Below are 15,936 nucleotides of genomic sequence, written 5' to 3'. Positions count from 1 at the left end.
ATAATCACTAAGATTGTGATGACAGGCATAGGGTAAATGCACTTCTCGTTGTGGCTGCACTTAGGATATTATTCATTTAATTTCAGACGTTGTGATAGCCATTTCATTATTATTAAACATTATTACTGACATGCTGACTCGTGGTCTGTCAACCAATTAGATACAAGCAACAGTGTTCTTCCCGCCTCAATGACCTCCCGTCACCACGTACCTCTGCCCAATCGAAAGTAGGAACAACATTATAGTCTGTAATGAAAAATAACACGACAGTCTAGAAAGGAAGTAGATCTACATAGTGTTTCTTCTTCACCCATATTGTTTACAGTATCGATAATAAAGCTAGAAAATGACATAGACTGGAATTGATGAAGTCAACCTCACCGGTGAGTTTATCTTTGAGGTCAATGATTAGCTAATTTCGGATATTTACAGAGGGGTGAAGAGCACTTGTGAATGTTTCCATTTCAACTCTCAAACTGGTGAAAGAGACTGGGATATATTCAATTGAATTGAGGAAATAGTTGCTTTATCTGGTAATTACCTAATGATTTAATTGTTTCTCCACTTTGAATTGTCATAGTTGAATGTTTTGAACTTTTGAATGCAGGCAGTGGTTTCGTGCGTGCGTAAATGTAATTTAACCAACTTGTCAAAACATTTGAGGTGGGTATATAGCCTGTGTCGATAATATACCTACTGTAGGATTAACTTTGTTTGAGAACTATTTGTAAATTGCATATTACTCTAAATAATTTTTCTTTTTTCAACTTCAGTAATGGACTCATTTGACGCTAACTCTCCGCGCAAGGTTCTGGAGCGCGTCTCTACTCTGCTGGGATGCAGCCAGACATCGAATGAAGTAGCCACATATCTGGACAATCACGACGAACTAAAGCATCTACGTGAACAGTTTCTATTACCAAAAGTTGCAGAACTCCCTCCTTGTAAGTAAGTGGTGGACTTGTAACCGAAAGGTTGCAAGTTCAAACCCCCGAGCTGACAAGGTACAAATCTGTCGTTCTGCCCCAGAACAGGCAGTTAACCCACTGTTCCTAGACCATCATTGAAAATAAGAATTTGTTCTTAACTGACTTGCCTAGTTAAATAAAGGTTAAAAAAAAATATGTGGACAGTATGTACAGTATGGCCCGGCGTCGTCAGGGATTGGCCGGGTTAGGTCATCTTGTAAATAATAATTTGTTCGATATCACGCTGAAATCAATAGAACAGGGGGCAAACGTTTGGGAGTAGCGCTGTTTAAACTAACACGACTCAAAGGCCACACAGAAACTTAACCTATACATGGTTGGTTACACAAAAACGTGTACAAGGCTTATACCTATGTTTTGCAATGGCGGATGTTGATTTTAGGAGGCTGCCACCGTGGAAAAGGGAACAAACAATTAAAATACTTTTCCTGTTAACTTTAAGGAATCACGACCCAGCATAGGATATCAACTAGAGGTCGACCGATGATGATTTTTCAACGCCGATACCGATTATTGGAGGACGAAAAAAGCCAATACCGATTAATCGGCAGATTTAAAAAAATAAAAATAAAACTTTTTTTTTAAATTACATTTGTAATAATGACAATTAAAACAATACTGAATTAACACTCATTTTGACTTAAGATAAAACATACATAAAATCAATTTAGCCTCAAATAAATAATGAAACATGTTCAATTTGGTTTAAATAATGCAAAAACAAAGTGTTGGAGAAGAAAGAAATGTGTGCCATGTAAAATATGTGCCATGTAAAAAAGCTAACGTTTAAGTTCTAATTCTAAGGACAATTAGGAGGCCTGCGTCTTGTGACCATAGCGTACGTGTAGGTATGTACGGCAGGACCAAATCAGAGAGATAGGTAGGAGCAAGCCCATGTAATGCTTTGTAGGTTAGCAGTAAAACCTTGAAATCAGCCCTTGCCTTGACAGGAAGCCAGTGTAGGGAGGCTAGCACTGGAGTAATGTGATCAAATTTTTTGGTTCTCGTCAGGATTCTAGCAGCCGTATTTAGCACTAACTGAAGTTTATTTAGTGCTTTATCCGGGTAGCCGGAAAGTAGAGCATTGCAGTAGTCTAACCTAGAAAAGGATGGACAAAAGCATGGATTAATTTTTCTGCATCATTTTTGGACAGAAAGTTTCTGATTTTTGCAATGGTACGTAGATGGAAAAAAAGCTGTCCTTGAAACAGTCTTGATATGTTCTTCAAAAGAGAGATCAGGGTCCAGAGTAACGCCGAGGTCCTTCACAGTTTTATTTGAGACGACTGTACAACCATTAAGATTAATTGTCAGATTCAACAGAAGATCTCTTTGTTTCTTGGGACCTAGAAAAAGCATCTCTGTTTTGTCTGAGTGTAAAAGTAGAACATTTGCAGCCATCCACTTCCTTATGTCTGAAACACATGCTTCTAGCGAGAGCAATTTTGGGGCTTCACCATGTTTCATTGAAATGTACAGCTGTGTACATTTTTTATAGGCACTATAGTATTGCCAGTGTAACAGTATAGCTTCCGTCCCTCTCCTCGCCCCTACCTGGGCTCAAACCAGGAACACATCGACAACAGCCACACTCGAAGCATCGTTACCCATCACTCCACAAAAATCATAATCGGTCGACCTCTAGTCAGTACGAGTAGTTATTGAGTGTAAGGGGACAATTACTTTTTCACACAGGGGAATTGGGTGTTGCATAACTTTGTTAATTAAAGAAATTGTGTATATTTGTATTTATTTGTAAACTCATGTTCATCTTATATTCGTTTTTAGTTGAAGATCTGATAACATTCAGTATAAAAAATGGCAAAAATAGAGAAAATCTAAAAGGGGGGCAAATCATTTTTCATGGCACTATGTGTAGATAGTACATTATAGGTTTTCAATATATCACAAACTGTTTCTGCATATTGGTTATTGATTTGGACACTTTAAAACTGTCTTGACATTGGGCTATTTATCAATGTCTTGTCATCAAGAAGCAGCGACAGCATCATTTTCAACGCAAGTTTTCGGTATATACACACCGTTCAAAAGTTTGGGGTCATTAGCCATGTCCTTGTTTTTGAAAGAAAACAGCTACAGCTACAATAGTCATTTACAACTTTAACAATGTCTACACTGTTCTTGATCAATTTGATGTTATTTTAATGGACAAAAAATGTGCTTTTCTTTAAAAAACACAAAATGTCTAAGTGACCCCAAACTTTTGAACAGTATTGTAAATGGAAATTTCAATATGAATTCTCAATGTTATTGTACTTAATCAGGTAAAAACTGCTGAATGAGTCCGGAAATGTGCTGGGATTTATTTATTTTGAAGATACGGTATACCAGAAATCACCAAAATGGTTTTGCCCTGCCTATACATGTAGGTCTAAGATCCTACATACAGTGAGGAAACGGCCTGCCTGGTCAGGTATAATGTGGTCGGAAAATATTGCAGCCGGAAGAGAGATGCCTACAAAATTTGGGTTGAGCTGAATAAAGGAGATGACGAAGCACTTTCATTTAGCTAAGTGTTTGAAAGTTTAATCATTTTAATTACATATTCTTCAACTGTGTAACAAAGTCTCTTTCTGGGGCCAAGAAGTATGCCGTGATTTGAACAATGCAGGGAAGCTTCTTAGTGAAAATGTGTGGATCGATTGTGCTAATGCACTGTTAATGTTACCCTAGCTGACCTTACGCTTGTGGATGGCACCAAGGAATGCATTTACTTTGTGGGGAACTCACTTGGCCTCCAGCCCAAAATGGCCAAGAAGTACATCGACGAGGAGTTGGATAAATGGGCTAAAATGTATGTTGTTTCCCCCGATGTCTGCTTTATGACACGGAATCAGCTCAGCCCCCCTGAACCTCTTTCTCTTTTAATGTAATACTCCTAGCTTTTATCTGTGAAATTTGTATCCTATCCTTGTAGCTGTGAGCATTGTCGTGATGTTCCTCTGTGTTCTATCTTGCAGGAGGGTTCACGGCCATGTGCAAGGCTCTCGACCTTGGGCCAGGGCGGAGAACAATATAGAGGGTGCTCATGGCTAATGTGGTTGGTAAGTTCATACAATAACACATGTCCAATGCATTATCAAATACAATGCATTACCATTCGACATTCTATGTTCGTTGTATGATCATGACAGTTAACATGAGCTAGGGCTGAGATGGGGCTATTTAACGATGCAGGTCGGCACCTTTACAGGCTTTTTGCACTGATGTGCGACCAAATGGGATCCAAAACGCGGTCGTCATGGTTCCCTTTTTCACACAGCACCGTTAAAAGCCTGTAATCTCCAGCTCTCACGACATTCATGGTTCAATTGTCAGGTAATTCTGATAGCTAACTATCGTTCTGTCTGGCTGTTGATGATTCATGACAGAGACCTCCGGTCTGTGACTGGTTTTAAAGGGTAATTGCACCCTGGCATTGTGCCATATTTTGCAGTGAGCAAAGTACAGCCAAACCAAACAACCGAAGGCCGTTATGCTCCTCGGATGTCTTTTTTGTGTGGAAAATGTAGGTTTTATGATTGCTTAAATGCTATTAGGTAAAAATGTGTTTTGTAAACTTATGTCAGAGCAATGGGAATTAAATCACACCTGTGTGTTTGCTTACGAACATGGGCTAAAGCTGAGGAGGTTGCCTTGATGAACAGGTTAACGGTAATCTGCATATTCTGCTGGTAAGATAATGTCAAACTTTTATACAAATCTCCAACGTAAACACGCATTATATACCGAGACTTTACATAAACTACATGTTATATATTTGCTTTGCAGCTGTCTTTTTACAAACCTACAGCAAAACGTCACAAAATCCTTCTTGAGGACAAGGCGTTCCCCTCAGAACATGTGAGTAATTCCAACGACACATAACTTGTTTTTAACCGAGAGGATGTTGGTGTAATTTAAGTAATGACTGCAGGTCATTTTGTGTTCAAAAGTCATTTGCGTTCTTCAACTGCGTTTCAACCATAATTCATGTTTTTGCCCTAAAAAGACATCTCTGACAGTTGTATAATACGTGAGCGTGCAGGGCCTACTCTTCATCATTTATCCTGTTTTAATAGAATAGTCCACTGTTGTTATTCCCACCACATTGTATCTGTTGTCTCTGTGTTGGTGGAGGAGAGTGGGGGTAAATTGGCCCACTTTTTAAAAATATTTTTTTTACCATGTTCATGTGTGATTTCTTCAGTATGCTGTGGAATCTCAGATCCAGTTGAAAGGATATGACCCTAAGCAGAGCATGCTGCTGATGAAGCACAGACCGGTAAAAGTAGTCTTCATTTTTTTCTCTCTATTATCCCTTTTGGGGCTTTTTTAAATTTTCACCTTTCAAGGTACCTAAGGACATTGAAGTAGAAAGAGTCAAATTGAGTGTTGAGAGAGAGTTTATGAACGGTTATTAAAAGTGACATTTCTATACCCTGACCAACTGCCGTGTTTTCTACATTTCTATACCCTGACCAACTGTTTTCTACCTGTCAGGGCGAGGAGGTGCTGAGAACAGAGGACATTCTGGACACGATAGAAAAGGAGGGAGACTCCATTGCGGTGGTTCTGTTCAGTGGAGTGCAGTACTACACCGGACAGCTCTTTGATATGGCCACCATCACCAACGCCGGGCAGAACAAGGTAAAAGGACGACTTTAGAACCCACTCCTCAGTGTCTTTTTCTCACCTGCACTGAGACTCTAACATTTGTGTTTTTAAAGGGGTGGGTCTTTTTGGGAAATGGTATTTCAACTTTTGAATTCATTCTTGATTGTCTTTTAACTACTTCTAAACCCTTTACAAATCCCCGTAGAGCAGGGTTCCACAACGCCCCCCTCACCCCCCGCTGTTATACAAACGTTTGTGGACACCCCTTCAAATGAGTGGATTTGGCTATTTCAGCCACACCTGTTGCTGACATGTATAAAATTGAGCACGCGGCCATGCAATCTCCATAGACAAACATTGGCAGTAGAATGGCCTTACTGAAGTGCTCAATGACTATCATCGTGGCACCGTCATATTTTCTTTACCTCTTTTTCTCACCAATTTCGCGATATCCAATTGGTAGTTAGTCTTCTCCCATTGCTGCAACTCCCGTATGGAGTCGGGAGAGGTGAAGGTCGAGAGCCATGCCTCCTCTGAAACACAACCCCGCCAAGGCGTACTGCTTCTTAACACTGCTCTCTTAACATGGAAGCCAGCCGCACCATTGTGTCGGAGGAAATACCATACACCTGGCGGCCGTGTCAGCGTGCATGCGCCCGTCCCGACACAGGAGTCTCCTTTTAATCATTGGACAACCCAGTCAGCCAAACCCTCCCCTAACCCGGACGAAGCTGGGCCAATTGTGCGCCGTCTCCTGGGTCTCCCTGTCGCGACACTGCCTTGTATCGAACCCGCATCTGTAGTGATGTCGCTAGCACTGCGATGCAGGCCTAATTTCTGCCCTGCTAGAGCTGCTAGAGCTGCCCCATTCAATTGTAAGGACTGTTATTGTGAAGTGGAAACGTCTACAAGCAACAACGGCTCAGCCGCAAAGTGGTAGGCCACACAAGCTCACAGAACGGGACCGACGAGTGCTGAAGTACGTAAAAATCATCTGTCCTTGGTTGCAACACTCACTACCAAGTTCCAAACTGCCTCGTCAGCACAATAACTGTTTGTCAGGAGCTTCATGAAATGGGTTTCCATGGCCAAGTAGCAGCACACAAGCCTAAGGTCCCTATGCGCAATGCCAAGCGTCGGCTGGAGTGGTATAAAGCTTGCTGCCGTTGGACTGCGTGAGAAGGCCTTCTCTGGAGTGATGAATTACGCTTCACCATCTGGCAGTCCGACGGACGAATCTGGGTTTGGCAGATGCCAGGAAAACACTACCCGCCCCAATTCTTTTAATGTTTTTGTCAAATATTATCGCTATTTGGGCTTCTTGCGGTCAATTTGTAGTCTACAAATTATTTGTAATTATTTTCCACTCAAGAAAAAATTGGCCCGCTGCTGAATCTATTTTATGGTCCCATGCCTTCTTAGAGGGTACTCCAACATGATCTGGATGGTGTTTTATGAAGGTTCAATTTAGACGGTCAAGAGAGTAACACTGCTCTCTGGCGTCAACTGTGATACTGTCACTACATTGCGACAGAGAAGTGAAGTCTGTTTATAATCAGTGGTTAAATTGGGCTGGAGTCTCTCCCACCTACTTCCCTTCTAGATTATATTTTTAAACCCTCATATCAAAGGATGCATAAGCTTTGTCTATACGTTATTAAACTCGCACAATCTGGACTTCCTGAACTCTTTTAAGAACCAATGGGAAGAGGATTTAGGTGAACAACCTTCAGACAAAACTTGGCAGAGTTTGCCTCAAGAGAATACATTCTTCATCTATATGTCTAAGACCTGCTGTAATTCAATTTAAAACAGCTCATCGGCTGCATTGGCCAAAGGCAAAATCATCCAAGATTAGACCAGAAATAGATCCCACTTGTGACCGATGTAAGCAGGCTCCTGCTACTTTATTACACGTTTTGGGCAGGCCCGAAATGGACATTTCTGGATATCAATTTTTGAGACGTTTTCTAAGATACTGGAGAGACCTATAGAACCTTCTGTCTTTTTTGCATTATTCAGAGTGGCACCACAGGAGGCCCCACAGGAGGCCCATCGAAACAGTTCTATGGAGTGGCACCACAGGAGGCCCCTCGAAACAGTTCTATGGAGTGGTACCACAGGAGGCCCCTCGAAACAGTTCTATTACTTTTCTTCTAGCTAGACGTCATCTACTATTTAAGTGGAAGGATGGGTTTCTTTCTACTTGGATAGTTATGCAACATCTTAAGCTAGAGAAAATATGCTACTCCGTTAGGGGATCTGGAATTACATTTTCCAAAATCTCGCAACCTTTCCTATCTTTTGCAGAAGACATGGACCAGCTAATTTCACCCAGTTAACTCTATAAACCAACCCACATTAGAATTTGTATAATTATTTAATACTTTTTTCTTAGCTCTTTGTATTATTTTTTTAACGATTTGATTATATTACTTACTCTACTTGTTCTGCCTGTTGAACCAGGATGTGGACATGAAGCTAGGGTTAGGGTTGAACCAGGATGTGGACATGAAGCTAGGGTTAGGGTTGAACCAGGATGTGGACATGAAGCTAGGGTTAGGGTTGAACCAAGATGTGGACATGAAGCTAGGGTTAGGGTTGAACCAGGATGTGGACATGAAGCTAGGGTTAGGGTTGAACCAGGATGTGGACATGAAGCTAGTTAGGGTTGAACCAGGATGTGGACATGAAGCTAGGGTTAGGGTTGAACCGGGATGTGGACATGAAGCTAGGGTTAGGGTTGAACCGGGATGTGGACATGAAGCGAGGGTTAGGGTTGAACCAGGATGTGGACATGAAGCTAGGGTTAGGGTTGAACCAGGATGTGGACATGAAGCTAGGGTTAGGGTTGAACCAGGATGTGGACATGAAGCTAGGGTTAGGGTTGAACCAAGATGTGGACATGAAGCTAGGGTTAGGGTTGAACCAGGATGTGGACATGAAGCTAGGGTTAGGGTTGAACCAGGATGTGGACATGAAGCTAGTTAGGGTTGAACCAGGATGTGGACATGAAGCTAGGGTTAGGGTTGAACCGGGATGTGGACATGAAGCTAGGGTTAGGGTTGAACCGGGATGTGGACATGAAGCGAGGGTTAGGGTTGAACCAGGATGTGGACATGAAGCTAGGGTTAGGGTTGAACCAGGATGTGGACATGAAGCTAGGGTTAGGGTTGAACCAGGATGTGGACATGAAGCTAGGGTTAGGGTTGAACCAGGATGTGGACATGAAGCGAGGGTTAGGGTTGAACCAAGATGAGGATAGGAAGCTGTGGTTGTGGTTGTGGTTGAGGTTAGGGTTGAACAGGGATTTGGACATGAAGCGAGGCTTTGAATTGTGGATGAGGGTTAGAGTTGAACCAGGATGTGAACATGAAGCTAGGATTAGGTTTAGAGGGGCTCCTCTGAATTCCTAATTCAACCTCTATTTATCGTGGATAATGGCCATTGTATCCATTGTGTATAGTCATGCTTCTATTCTATAATGTTGTTATTAACATTGGCTTTTAAGGTAATGAAGCATGTTATTTAAAACAAAAAAGCATTTTGTCTGACAACAGCTGCTCCATCAGCGTCCTCTGTTGTCAGGGATGTGTAACAATTTGACATGATTGGCTCGCAGGATTTGTCTGCATTCACCTCATGCAAGTGTTGACAAGGAAATATAAATGATGACACTCAGGAGATGTCACACACACACACACACACACACACACACACACACACACACACACACACACACACACACACACACACACACACACACACACACACACACACACACACATGGAAGCCTTCCCTCTCTGTCACATTTAGCAGGGCAATCAAAACAGCCAGACTTAGAGTCCTAATGATCCACACAATAATACCCCCACTAGGAGTACATGAATCATTTATGAAGTTTATCTTAAAAAGACACACACACACACGCAAACAAACAGACACGCCAATGAACTGCCTCTGATGCGTCCTGACTGCACAGCTCCGGCCTGCTGCCCTTAGCATCTGGCATGACAGTGCGTTTTTGCTCTTCCCACTGGGCTGCTACGTTGGATTCGACTGTGTACACGCAGTGGGCAATGCAGAGCTGAAGCTGCATGACTGGGGAGTGGACTTTGCCTGCTGGTGCTCCTACAAGGTCAGCATTGGGGTTTGTGTGGAGAAATCAAGGGCAAAATGAACTGCTGGCAGTGGCTTCACTCTGTTTCCTGTCCAACACCTGCTGACACAGGAAGACCACACAATATGTGGGGTAGAAATGGACTTGTTCTAGCTTAATATTGCCAACAAGGATTGTCTTGCAGTTGTTATCGATGCCCATTTCAAATCTTGTAGATTATCCTTGGTCTTGAATACTGTAGATAAGAGTTCATTTTTTTTATTCACGTGTATTATGTGAATTCTAGAGTTGGTGGACTGGCTGGAGCTTTTATTCATGAGAAGAATGCACGTACAGTCAAGCCTGCGTGAGTATGACGGTGCAGTACAGCTCAGATTTGTGTTCATATTACGTGTGGACTCTTGTTATGTTTTAACTACTTGTTACTTTCTCTCTCAGGCTCACGGGATGGTGGGGACATGACTTGAAAACAAGGTTCCGCGTGGATAATGGTATCAACATATTTGTGATTATGTTCTCATTTTGTTCCCTAGACTGGGACACATTGCAGAATGCTGCTTCGAGTTGGCGCTGTTGGTCTCTAAGCAGAGATACCCATGTAGCTTGATTTACACTGACATCTCCTGGTCATATTAGGGTATTACAGAAAATGGGTTCTACTGTGTTCATTTCACCCTTTCAGTTGAGCCACATGAATTCATCACGAATATCCTACGTTTATTGTCTTACCATAGAAATGGATCTACTACCTGGTATAAGTGGCTTTCGGCTATCAAACCAACCCATCCTGCTGGTGTGTCCACTGCAAGCTAGTTTAGAGGTGACTGGACCCAATTTGGGTTTTTCATATCGATTTCATACAGCAAATATTAGAGCAAGTTTGTATTCATCTCTCAAATCATGGAATTTCACAAGTGACCTGTAAAAGGTTGTAACTGTTGTTATAACCAGGGTTGGGGTCAATTCCATTTCTATTCCAGTCAATCCAGGAAGTACACTGAAATGTAAATTCTCTTCAATGCTTTTCAATTAGGAGAATTTGGAATTGGAATTTTGTTTACTTTCTGATTGTAAATGGGATTGACTCCAGTCCTGGCAATAACTGTTAAGTTGTCAATCTTTGCCATTACGTCCAGGTCTTTGCTATGACCAGTATGGCAGCTCTGAGGAAGAAGTCCAGACTTCTGACGGGTTACTTGGAGTGTCTGATCTAGCACTACTACAACAAGGACGAGTCCCAGCCTCACAATCCCCACGTCCATATCATCACTCCCTCCCACCCTGAGGAACGAGGATGCCAACTCTCCCTCTCTTTCTCGGTCCCCATCGCAGCCGTGTTCCAGGAGCTGGAGAAGAGGGGCGTCGCTGTGAGTGGCTTCATGTATATACAATAGTAGCACAGTATTGGTGAGTTTCCCCAGATCCATATTAAGCCTAGCCTGGACTAGAAAAGCACTGTCTAAAATAAATACAAATTCACTTTAAAAAAGTAATAATTAATTGACCGTGCTTTTTAGTCCAGATGTGGGCTTACATTTAATTTGGGTATGAAACACAAGCCCTTATCATGTATGCTGAACAAAATATAAACGCAACATATGAAGTCTTGGTTTCATGAGCTAAAATAAAAGATCCCGGAAATTTTCCAGACGCACAGAAAGCGTATTTCTCTCAAATGTTGTGCACAAATGTATTTACCTCCTTGTTATAGTGAGCATTTCTCCTTTGCCAAGATAAGCCATCCACCTGACAGGTGAGGCATGTCAAGAAGCTGATTAAACAACCTCAGACCACGTGTAACCACCCCAGCCCAGCCCAGCCCAGGGGGGAAAAAACAAATTCTGATTGGTTGGGCCAGGCTCCCCAGGAGCTGTGCCCCTGTCCAGTCACGTGAAATCCTTAGATTAGGGTATAATTTAATTGATTTCAAATGACTGATTTCCTGATATGAACTGTAACTCGGTAAAATCTTTGAAATTGTTGCATGTTGCGTTTTATATATTTGGACAGTATATGTGTTTATGCATGAGTGTAGATGCATAGATTTGAATCTATGTTTTGTAATTGACTGTTGCTGTTTTGATCTGTTCTCTCCATGCCATCTCAGTGTGACATGAGGGAACCCAACGTTCTGCGCATCGCTCCGGTGCCACTCTACAACTCCTTTAGTGACAGTTCACCGCTTCATCGAGGGTCTAGGATCAGCTCTGGCTGCCAGCAAAGAACTACAACAATGATAGGAAGTCTTTTTTATTGTTACCCCACCTTTCGGAGTATTTTTGACCGTGTCAATAAAAACGAGTTGTTTTTATACTGCAATGTGCTGGAGTCATTGACAGGTCTTCTGAACTACTGTCCCAAAGAATTGCAATAGGTTTTGCTTAGGCTACCCAGTAAAAGCCTAATTCTTATGACTGTAGTGTAGGTGTAGCTATGTACAGCAGGACCAACACAGAGAGACAGGTAGGAGAAAGCCCATGTAATGCTTTGTAGGTTAGCAGTAAAACCTTGAAATCAGCACTAGCCTTAAACAGGAAGCTGATATAGAGAGGCTAGCAGTGGAGTCATATGATTTGTTCTAGTCAGGATTCTAGCAGCCATGTTTAGCACTAGTTTATTTACTGCTTTATCCGAGTAGCCAGAGATTAGAGCATTGTAGTAGTCTAATCTATTTTTTGGACAAAAGGTTTCTGATTTTTGCAATGTTACGAAAAAAATCCAGGTAAAGGTGTGGCTTTTTCAAGAGAGGCTTTATTACTGCCACTTTTAGTGAGTTTGGTACACATCCAGTGGATAGGGAGCCATTTGTTATGTTCAACACAAGAAAGCCAAGCACAGAAAGTATCTCTTTCAGTAGTTTAGTTGGAATAGGGTCCAGTATGCAGCTTCAAGGTTTAGAGGCCATGACTATATTCATGAATGTGTCAAGATACAGGATTAAAAAACTTGAGTGTCTCCATTGATCCTAGGCCTTGGCAGTTCTGTGCAGACTCCGGATAACTGAGCTTTGGAGAAATATGCAGATTTAAAGAGGAGTCTGTAGTTTGCTTTCTAACGATCATGATGTTTTCATCAAAGAAGTTCATGGATTTATCACTGCTGAAGTGAAACCTGTCCTCTCTTGTTGAATGTTGCTTTTTAGTTAGCTTTGTGACAGTATCAAAAATAAATGTTGGATTGTTCTTATTCTCCTCAATTAGGTTGTAGAAATAGGATGATTGAGCAGCAGTGAGGGCTATTCGATATTTTACGATACTGTTTTCCAAGCTAGACGGAAGACTTCCAGTTTGGTGGAGCGCCATTTTTGTTCCAATTTTCTGGAAGCTTGCTTCAGGGCTTGTTTTTTTTTTTTTTTCGGGGTGCGACTGCATCTAGGGTTTTACGCAAGGTTAAGTTTAGATCCTTAGGTGGTTAACCGATTTTTGTACTCCGGCATGCTTGGTTAGGAGGAGGGAGTCTGGAAGGGCATCTAGAAATATTTGGGTTGTCTGAGAATTTATAGCACGGCTCTTGATGATGTTGGGGTCTGAGCAGATTATTTGATGCGATTGCAAACGTAATAAGATGATAGTCCAGCATTTTAAGGAAAAGCATTTAGATCCACAATATTTATTCTATGGGCATAACTAGATCCAGGGTATGACTGTGGGAATGAGTAGGTCCGGAGACGTTGGACAAAACCCACTGAGTCGATGATGGCTCCGGAAACCTTTTGAAGTGCGTCTGTGGACTTTTCAATGTGAATATTAATGTCAAAATTTGAATATTATCTGCCATAACTACAAGGTCCGACAGGAATGCAGGGGACTCAGTGAGGAATGCTGTATACGGCCTGTAAACAGTAGCTATATAAAGTGATTGAGTAGGTTACATAGATTTCATGACTAGAAGCTCAAAAGACGCAAGCACAGTAATTTTATTTTGGTCCATTTAATTTTGCTATCATAAATGTGATGCCTCATTTAACACAGTAAATTCATCAGGCTTCTGCCATGTTTCAGTCAGGCCAATCACATCAAGATTATGATCAGTGATTAGTTCATTGACTATATTGGTTTCTTGAGGAGGGGAGTGACTCTGGACATTTTGAAGTCAGAGGGGACGCAGTCAGTGGTCAGGGATGAGTTAATGAGTGAAGTGAGGAATGGGAAAAGGTCTCCAAAGATGGTTTCCCCTCCAGGGAGGAAGGGATTGGGTTGAGCGGGCAGGTTGGCGGGTGGCCCGACTTCACTAGTTGCAGCATTTAATCTGGAGAGAGGGAAGAAAAAGATCAAGGCGTAGGTTAGTTATATGTGAGTGTGTCCAGTGGCTCAATAGGCTGAATTGAATGAAAAGTGGATGTCGTCTAGGGAGGGAGGGGTGGACGATTAAGGAGGAAGGAGTTTCCTAGAAGAAGTTAATTCTTAATTTCTTAACTAACTCATCAACATGCTTTTCGTCAATCCAGATGCTCAAATATTATAGGCGGGGACATGATCAATGATGGCACCATCCAAAGTAAGTATGAATAAATCATCAGATATGTTTTTACGTGATTTGGGAAATAACATACTTTGTGTTACTTGCATTAAGTACCAATTTCAGTTCAACAAAGGCGTTCTGCAGGGCAATAAAGACAGATTGAAGTTCTGAAAGAGCCTGGTCAGCTGTGGGGGCAATCTGCATACAGGTGAAAGTATATATATTTTTTTACAGATAAACCAATATTTGGTCATTTAAATAGTGAAATGAACCGGACCAAGAATCGATCCCTGTGGGACACCCTTTGTTATGTCAAGAAACACCAATTTTTGCACCGTTAGTAAAAACACTGTTCTGTAATTTAAATAATTTTAAAACCAGCTACACACAGCGTGGTCCAGGCCAATTGATGAAGCCTCTGAATAAGTAATAAATGAGCCACAGTGTCGAAGGCTTTAGACATGTCAATGAAAAGGACCACACAGTGTTTATTTTTATCTGGTCTGGAACCTGACTGGTGTACATTTAGAATACATTTTGTAGTTTAAAATTATCAAAGTTGAGTATTTACCAAGGATTCTAGAATTTTTGCTAGTCAGTGGTGGTCGGTGGCATTTATTTTTATTTTTTGAGCATGGTCTTACTTCTATTACAGCATATTGGATGTCTGTCACTCATTCACCAAGCTCAATGTAACATGGATAGGTTTAGGCTACTTACTACATGATACTCAAATTTTCCATATAACTATCATGAGGTTGCTACAACCTGGCCTATGAATGAAAGTAAACAACAGGTCGAGAGTAATTTGAGTAATCAAGGTGACAGCCATTGACACATTTAATACCACCTTGCACAATATAGGGTGCAATCATTATTCCAACAGTTGCAAACTAGAGTTTCTAATTGACAAATTCAGGTAATGTTTATCCCCGTTTCGTTCTGTTTGCTTCCATTTAAGAAACGTTTTTCAACAGAATCAGCAGAATGAATACACCCCTGATCACACGCAAACACAGTTCACTTTCATGGCATACAGATCATTGTGTAAATCCTTCTCGCATCTATGCACTTTCCTCCTCTCAGCTTTTCCCTTTTCCCTTTTCCCTTTGCTTGTGGACTTCAGTGCATCAGGCATCAGGTGTCTGTGACCAGGTGAAAAAACCTTTCCAAGCCAAACCTTCATATCATAACCGGTAACCACTACTACGTCGTTGTCACCATATTAGCTAACGTCAAGTTAACAACATAGCTACTAGAACTAACGCGTTAGTATATCTTGCAGTACACCGGCGGGCCCCGGTGGCAATAAATTAATAAAACCAAAATCTTACCTTGACTTGGAACAGTTCCAGTGTTGGATATCCATAGCCAAACAGGTAACATAGCATCCCTCTCTGTTTGAGCCAGGTGTTTGAGTTGGCTAAAGTTGCTAGCTAGCTGCATTTGCTAGCTAGGTAAGTGACAATAAAAGTGAAAAGAAAAACGAAAATACAAAAATGAAAACACTCTCTCTCACTTGCTTCTTAATTTTTGAGGAAATTAATTTGTTCAAAACTGTTCAACTATTGTCTTTCTCTTTGAGCATAATACTACCACATTTAATTTAATTGCAGTGCTAGCTAGCTGTAGCCTATGCTTTCAGTACTAGATTCATTCTGTGATCCTTTGATTGACAACATGTCAGTTGATTTTATTCTGTAAGAGCTCTGATATGTTGGAGGACCTCCTCTGGAAGTTGTCATAATT

The 15,936-nt window shown here is 41.4% G+C and overlaps 1 protein-coding gene across 3 annotated transcripts; it reads left to right on the top strand.

Moving 5' to 3' along the window:
* The first annotated feature begins 212 nt into the window (after window positions 1-212).
* On the top strand, window positions 213-12,045 carry LOC118369979 (kynureninase-like). 3 transcript variants are annotated; one of them, XM_052499088.1, is made up of 13 exons: window positions 213-383; window positions 774-944; window positions 3,684-3,804; window positions 3,971-4,054; window positions 4,804-4,853; window positions 5,200-5,274; window positions 5,493-5,639; window positions 9,589-9,744; window positions 10,015-10,072; window positions 10,165-10,217; window positions 10,461-10,546; window positions 10,863-11,093; window positions 11,834-12,045. In XM_052499088.1, exons 4-10 carry the CDS (start codon window positions 4,039-4,041, stop codon window positions 10,191-10,193), a joined length of 531 nt encoding a protein of 176 aa, XP_052355048.1. In that variant the 5' UTR covers window positions 213-383; window positions 774-944; window positions 3,684-3,804; window positions 3,971-4,038; the 3' UTR covers window positions 10,194-10,217; window positions 10,461-10,546; window positions 10,863-11,093; window positions 11,834-12,045. The 3 variants fall into 3 exon arrangements, with proteins under 3 accessions (XP_052355048.1, XP_052355049.1, XP_052355047.1); XM_052499089.1 differs by lacking the exon at window positions 3,684-3,804 and having other exon boundaries at window positions 774-948; XM_052499087.1 differs by lacking the exon at window positions 3,684-3,804 and having other exon boundaries at window positions 214-383.
* The last annotated feature ends 3,891 nt before the right edge of the window (window positions 12,046-15,936 follow it).

Source organism: Oncorhynchus keta, chromosome 37 (genome assembly GCF_023373465.1).
Source record: "Oncorhynchus keta strain PuntledgeMale-10-30-2019 chromosome 37, Oket_V2, whole genome shotgun sequence".
NCBI lineage: Eukaryota > Metazoa > Chordata > Actinopteri > Salmoniformes > Salmonidae > Oncorhynchus > Oncorhynchus keta.
The sequence above is the reverse complement of the archived record's forward strand: the minus strand, read 5'-3'. Positions and strand labels throughout refer to the sequence as shown.